Here is a 6,544-nt window from a genome sequence, read left to right on the forward strand (position 1 = left end):
GGCAGTCTCATGGGCCCGGTCGTTAAGCCAGGAAGGACCCAGAAGTGCAGCCATGGGCAGAAATACTGACAGTGGTCCACTCAGGCGGCTCCAGGCCCCCACTGCCCCTCCCCGGGGCCCCTGACCTTCCCTCCATCGGCGATGCAGGGCCCCTAGGACCCTGGAAGCTCGGGATGGGTGTTTGAGCCTGGGGTACCAGCTGTGCCAGGGTGTGAAGGCACTTGTTGCTGATTTCTCTCTGGACATCTCCTGAGTGCACCGGCCACGGGCCAGGCCACGGGGAAGGTGCACGGACCCGTGACTGCCTGACCCAGAACTGCAGCCCAGGCCCCAAGTGGGAGGGCCCCGGAAGGCCCCCCGCCCCGGGCAGCTCGGACGCTGGCAGCCAAGCCTGGCTTTGTCCCACATGCATTTCCTCTGCTCGCGCCCCCTTGCCTGGGGGAGAGGGCTCGGTGCCCGTCCGAGTGACCAGTCCTGGCCAGCGCGGCTGTGATTCCGCCCAGCTTAATGCGGACTTAATGTGATCACCGAGCTCTCAAAATGCAGAGTCTGCAGGGTTAATTAGCGGGCTGGGTGTCATGCGATCAGGGGCCCATGCAAGTGCTGCCAGGGCCGCAGGTCATGGTGGTCCCGGAGGAGGAGGGAGGCGGTGAGCTGGAGGCGGCCGCCCGGGCGTCTGGCCCTGGCGCTGGGGCTCGCCGCCTGGGGGGCCGCCACCAGGGACACACTCGGTGTCACCCAGTGCTTCCTCACAACCGGCCAAGAACTTGTTTCTTTTTAAAGCCAACTTAGTTACAGTCTACTTCACACACCATGCGTGGCCCTCACCCAAAGGGCGCAGTTCAGCACTGTTTGATATCGTCACACGTGTGCACAGCCACCCATAGTCAGCTTACCTGCAGAAGAGCCCTGCACCCTCCAGCACTCGCCCCCCACTTCTCGGGCCTGCCTCCTGTCTGCACAGCGCTGCCTCTCCCGGACGTCGCCGGTAAACGCGATGAGACCGGACCTGGTCCTGTGGGCCTGGCTTCGGTCACAGCGCCGCGTAATCAGGGTGCTCTGTGGCAGGGTTGGCACCCCATCCCTTTTCATGGGTGATACTCTGCGTGCGGGCGGCCCACGTTTTCTCTCTCCACCCATCGGTGCTCGTCTGGGTCGTTTCCACTTTGGGGCTGTTGTAAAGGGTGTTGCTGTAAACGTTGTTTAATCCATTTTTTACATGGATGTGTGTGTGCAGGCTTCTCTTCTGTTCAGTATATTGACTCGCCGGGTTACCTCCTCCTGAAGGCTGAGCATCTGGGGTCAACAGGACCCTGGACACGGGCCCATCCCTGGAGATGGGGATCTGATCTGGTCACCTCTCTGGCCCCAGCACCCACAAAGGCCCAGCCCAGAGATAGAACTAATGGCAACTTTTGGAACATCTGATTCTCTCCCAGCCACACCCCCCTGCAACTTTTGCCACAAAAGATCGAATTGTCTTCACTCCATGTTTACTGAAGGCAGCTGAGGCTCAGAGTGGGAGTGACAATCCCAAGGTCACACAGCAAATAAGCAGCCACCAACCACTTGACTCACACCCTCGGCAATAAGACCCGGGCCTCCGAACACCGCACAGACCAGCTCTAGGAGGTAGCTGACCCTTAGCTTTTGCCTTGTTAAGTGGAATCATGAAGACACCACCTATAAAAGCATGGACCCAGGTGTGCACAGGTGATGAACAGATTTCTCGTTATCCTTGCTCTAACATCTTACAGAAAAACTGAAATGACCTCTGTGGCCAACCCAACACCTAGGGAGAATTGCTGGGTGTCTCGGGGTGCCCGAGCAGCTCCAGAAGAGTGCCCCAGACTGGGTGGCACAGGAGCAAAACAACAGCAACGTGCTTCTCCCAGTTCTGGGAGCAGGGGGCTCAAGGTGCGGCTTGTGCCCTGGTGAGGACCCGCTTCCTGGCTCTCAGCCGGGACCTTCTCTCGGTTCTCCTGGGCTGGAAGGGGCTCTCTGGAGCTTCCTTCACGAGGCACCAAGAGCATTCATGAGGGCTTCATTTGTGACTGACGACCCTCCCAAAGGATCCCCACTACCCTCCCTTTGGGGGCTAGGATTTCAGCCTGTGAGATGAGGGGTGGGGAGCACGGTCCCGGGTCATTCGGTAGCCGTGTGTTTAACACGGAGGAGCTGCCAGCCTGTCTCTGGGGGCTCGCCTGCTCACATCCCCCCAGCAGCACACGAGGCCACACTTCTCCACATCCTGCTGCAACGGCGGCCCTCTCTTTCCTCTCGCGCACCCCGGTGGGTGGTGCGTGCTGTCTCACCGCGGTGCTGATCCGTGTTTTCCCGGAGCTACTGACGTGCATTCTCTCTCCCTGTGCTTGTGGGCTCCTGCGCCCGTTGCATTTTTATAAATTGCAAGCGCAGCTCATGTACAAAAAGAGCTCTCAGATCGTCCACGAGGATTTAAAGGAATAAAGAGAAAGCGCCCATATCAAGGAACAGAATGCTGCCAGGACCCCAGGAGCCCCTGGGTGACCCTAGCCAGCCGTGCCTCGCCTCCCACCCCAGGGATACCCTGTCTCGGTATACCTGTGACTCTCCTTTCTCTCCAGTCCATTCTGCCGCCTTTGGACGTGATATGCACGCAGTCATTCCGCGCAGCGCTCCCATGGCTGCCCCCTTCCCTCTCCACTGTGTTCCGAGGTTGACCTCTGCTGCTCTGGCTGTTCAAGGTCCCTGTCCTCGAGGGCCCCGTTGAGCCCACTCACCTCCGTTTATCCATCTTACCATGGACGGACATCAGATCGTGCCCACAAAGCCGTCACAAACACTGCTGGCAGGAACATCCCTGAACCTGTTTCCGGGCATGTGATTTCCAGGGCAAGCGCCTCGGAAGGAACCACTTCCAAGCCAGGTGCTCCGTGTCCTCACCCCTGCTCAGTGTCAGAACCTGTTCTGAATGCCCCTCACCCCAGGCATCCGTGTGGGAGGCTCTGATGCTCTAAGATCCACCAGCCAGGGCATCAGGCCCCAGAAACGCCTGCTGAACTCTGCCCCCAACACATACGACACCTGCTTTTTAGGCCAACACGGAAAGGTGACACCTGGCGACTGTCTGCTCACTGATGACCACAAGGGACATCTGTGTGACTTGGGGGGCTGCTCCCCCCACCAGCTGCACCATGTGGGGATCACACAACAGGTGTCCTGGAAGCAGGCGTTCAGCTGAGTCCCAGGACACTCTGGTGCCCTGGCCTCGCTGGCGTGTTTAAGTACAGACACTGTGGGTTTCCTTCCTGTTGAGTATCGTGACCAATCACCTCTTGGACTCGGAGCGTCTGGGGCCAAGAGGACCCTGGACACAGGCCTGTCCTTGGAGACAGGGATCTGACCTGGTCACCTCTGTGTCCCCAGCACCCACACAGGCCCAGCCCAGAGGCAGAACTAATGGCTACTTTTGGAACATCAGGTTCTATCCCAGCCCCCTTAACTTTTGTCAGAGAAGATGCTCCCATCACTCCATGTTCACTGAAGGCAGCTGAGGCTCAGAGAGGGGGTTGACAACCCCAAGATCACACAGCAAGTATTCAGCCACCAAGCACTTGACTCGCACCCCTCGACAACAAGACTCTGGCCTCCGAACACCTCACAGACCCGCTCTGGGAGTCAGCCGAGCCTTGGTTTTTGCCTCATTAAATGGAATCCTACTAACCCCAGAGTTAAATAAGACGCCAGTGCACGGGCTTCCCTGGTGGCTTGGTGGTAAGGAGTCCACCTGCCAGTGCAGGAGACGCAGTTTGACCCCTGGGTCGGGAAGATGCCCTGGAGAAGGGAATGGCGACCCACTCCAGTCTTCTTGCCTGGAGAATCGCATGGACAGAGGAGCCTGGCGGGCTGCGGTCTATGGGGTTGCAAAGCGTCGGACACAACTTAGCAGCGGAACAACAACATAAACGCCTGGACCCAGAGTGTGCCCAGGCCACTCCCTCCCTCCCGCACTCAGCCTGTCGCTGTCACAGGCAAAGGCAGCCGGGCAGTGTGGATGAAGGACCGCTCACACGCTCACACGCAGTGACCCAGAAACGGCGCCCACCAGCACGTGCCCATCCCGTGCCTGGCGCACAGCAGCGAGGGCCTGTTAGGATGACATCAGGCTGAAGATGGCCTGGAAGGAGGAGACACTGTGACCCCAAAGATGCCTCTTCATGCACAGAGTTTAAATCAATTTACAACAGAAAGAAAGGAGGGAGGGAAGGAGACAAAAACTGGAAAAAAAAAAACTCAACCTAGATAGCAATATAAATATCCTGTCCTGTGGGGGGTTTGGTAAACGTTGTCTTCTTTAATTGTTGGGCTATTCCAAGAGCTGCCTCATTGGAAGAGGCCCTGATGCTGGGAAAGATTGAGGTCAGGAGGGGAAGGAGGTGACAGAGGATGAGACTGTGGGATGGCATCACCGACTCGACGGACGTGAGTTTGAACAAACTCCGGGAGATGGGGAAGGACAGGGAGGCCTGCTGCACTGCAGTCCATGGGGTCGCAGAGAGTCGCTCAGACGTGTCCACAGCGGGGCCAGCAAAATCCAGGCCATGGGCCATCTCGGCCCATTTCTGAAAATAAAGATGGCACGGAGCCCAGTCGTCAGCTTTGCCTTTCCTGGAACTTTCTGTCACTGCCGTCACGTAGTAGGTCCTCTTTTGTGCCCGGCTTCTTCCGTGCCACGTTGTGTCTTAGATAGCTGAGCTTCCTGTGTGTCTCAGAAGTCCGCCCTCTCTCCTTTCTGACCAGCATCTCACTGGAGGGTTATAATGAAGTACAGCCGTCGCCCTGGTTCTGCACATGGGGAAACAAGCAAGCTGCCTGAGGGCGCTCAGCAGGCTCATGTTAGATCTGGGACTTAAACCAGTCCTTACGGCTCCAGGGAACAGTAAGGACGGGGGCGAGCTGAGGGCTGCCAGCCTGGGAGGGAGGCGGAGGCTGGCACAGCTCCGTGTATCACTGCCCGGGTGGCCGAGCTGGTCGAGGTGAGCCAGACGCCGCTGGACCGCCGTGCTGGCCTCTGTGGCCAGCTCCCACGCCAGCAGGTCAGCGCCCAGCTGCTCTGGTTATGAATAATTTCGAGCATCACTCCGGAGTTGCCGGGTACCTGTTCTGTTGGCCTGGCAGAACACCTCGCAGCCTGCCTTTGAAAGTCTCCTCCTGGCTTTCAAACGTTGGTTCTGAAGTGATTTTAAGCCGGCGCAGCCCTGAGAGAACCCACGTGTGGTTAAGACGGGCCTGCGTGGATCTAAGCAGCGGCATGAGGCCCCCTCGGGGTTGGGAGCAGGGAGAGCAGGTGAGTCCTGGGGAGGCTTTGCATCCAGGTTTGAGCTTCCGGCACCAGAAAGATAGTAAGCGAAAGTGGAAGTGGCTCAGTCGTGTTCGCCTCTTTGCGACTGCATGGACTATACAGTCCATGGAATTTTCCAGGCCAGAATACTGGAGTGCGTAGCCTTGCCCTTCTCCAGGGGATCTTCCCAACCCCAGGATCACACCCAGGTCTCCCACATTGCAGGCAGATTCTTTACCAGTTGATCCAGCAGGGCAGCCTCCCGGAAAGAAAAGCACAGGCCAAACCCGCCAGGCGGGGCAGCAGGGCGGGTGGGGGGTGGCCCCGGGGCGCCCCGCGGCCCTGCCATGACAAGCTGTGCTCTCCCCACCGCCCCCACAGATCCTGGAGGAAAACATGAAGCTGGAGTGCAAGTGCCACGGCGTGTCGGGCTCCTGCACCACGAAGACCTGCTGGACCACGCTGCCGCAGTTCCGCGAGCTGGGCTACGTGCTCAAGGACAAGTACAACGAGGCGGTCCACGTGGAGCCCGTGCGCGCCAGCCGCAACAAGCGGCCCGCCTTCCTCAAGATCAAGAAGCCGCTGTCCTACCGCAAGCCCATGGACACTGAGCTGGTGTACATCGAGAAGTCGCCCAGCTACTGCGAGGAGGACCCGGCGACGGGCAGCGTGGGCACGCAGGGCCGCGCCTGCAACAAGACGGCGCCCCAGGCCAGCGGCTGCGACCTCATGTGCTGCGGCCGCGGCTACAACACCCACCAGTACGCCCGCGTGTGGCAGTGCAACTGCAAGTTCCACTGGTGCTGCTACGTCAAGTGTAACACGTGCAGCGAGCGCACCGAGGTCTACACGTGCAAGTGAGCGGCGGGCGGCGGGCCCAGGCCACGCGCGCGGCGGGGCGGCGGAGGGCCTGCGCGCTCCCGCGGCCCGGCCGCAACCTCCACAGCTTCCCGCCCCAACCTCCACAGCGCTGCTGAGCTTGTCTTGTCTGCTGGCAAGGGGGGCGGGGCGGGGGGGGACCCTGACGGTGGGGAGGGGGGCGGGGGACCCCTCCCGGGCCCCAAGACGTCATCCACGCCCCACCCAGACGCCGCCTTCTGCCGGAGCGGAGCCTGAAACACCAGACCCCGAGGGCCTCAACAGTAATAGCAATATTTAACAATTTATTCTGATATTAAATAATATTAATTTATTTAATTAAACAAGAACCCTTCCACCTCC

At 59.4% G+C, this 6,544-nt stretch overlaps 1 protein-coding gene across 1 annotated transcript in view; it reads left to right on the top strand.

Moving 5' to 3' along the window:
• Nucleotides 1-6,184, top strand: part of WNT7A (Wnt family member 7A) — a 63,848-nt gene extending 57,664 nt beyond the window's left edge. Inside the window, exon 4 of the mRNA NM_001192788.1 lies at nt 5,705-6,184. Within this exon, the coding sequence (NP_001179717.1) occupies nt 5,705-6,184 (480 nt within the window). The remainder of the gene's footprint in view (nt 1-5,704) is intronic.
• Nucleotides 6,185-6,544: the final 360 nt, after the last annotated feature.

This window comes from Bos taurus, chromosome 22 (assembly GCF_002263795.3).
Source record: "Bos taurus isolate L1 Dominette 01449 registration number 42190680 breed Hereford chromosome 22, ARS-UCD2.0, whole genome shotgun sequence".
NCBI classification, from domain to species: Eukaryota; Metazoa; Chordata; class Mammalia; order Artiodactyla; family Bovidae; genus Bos; species Bos taurus.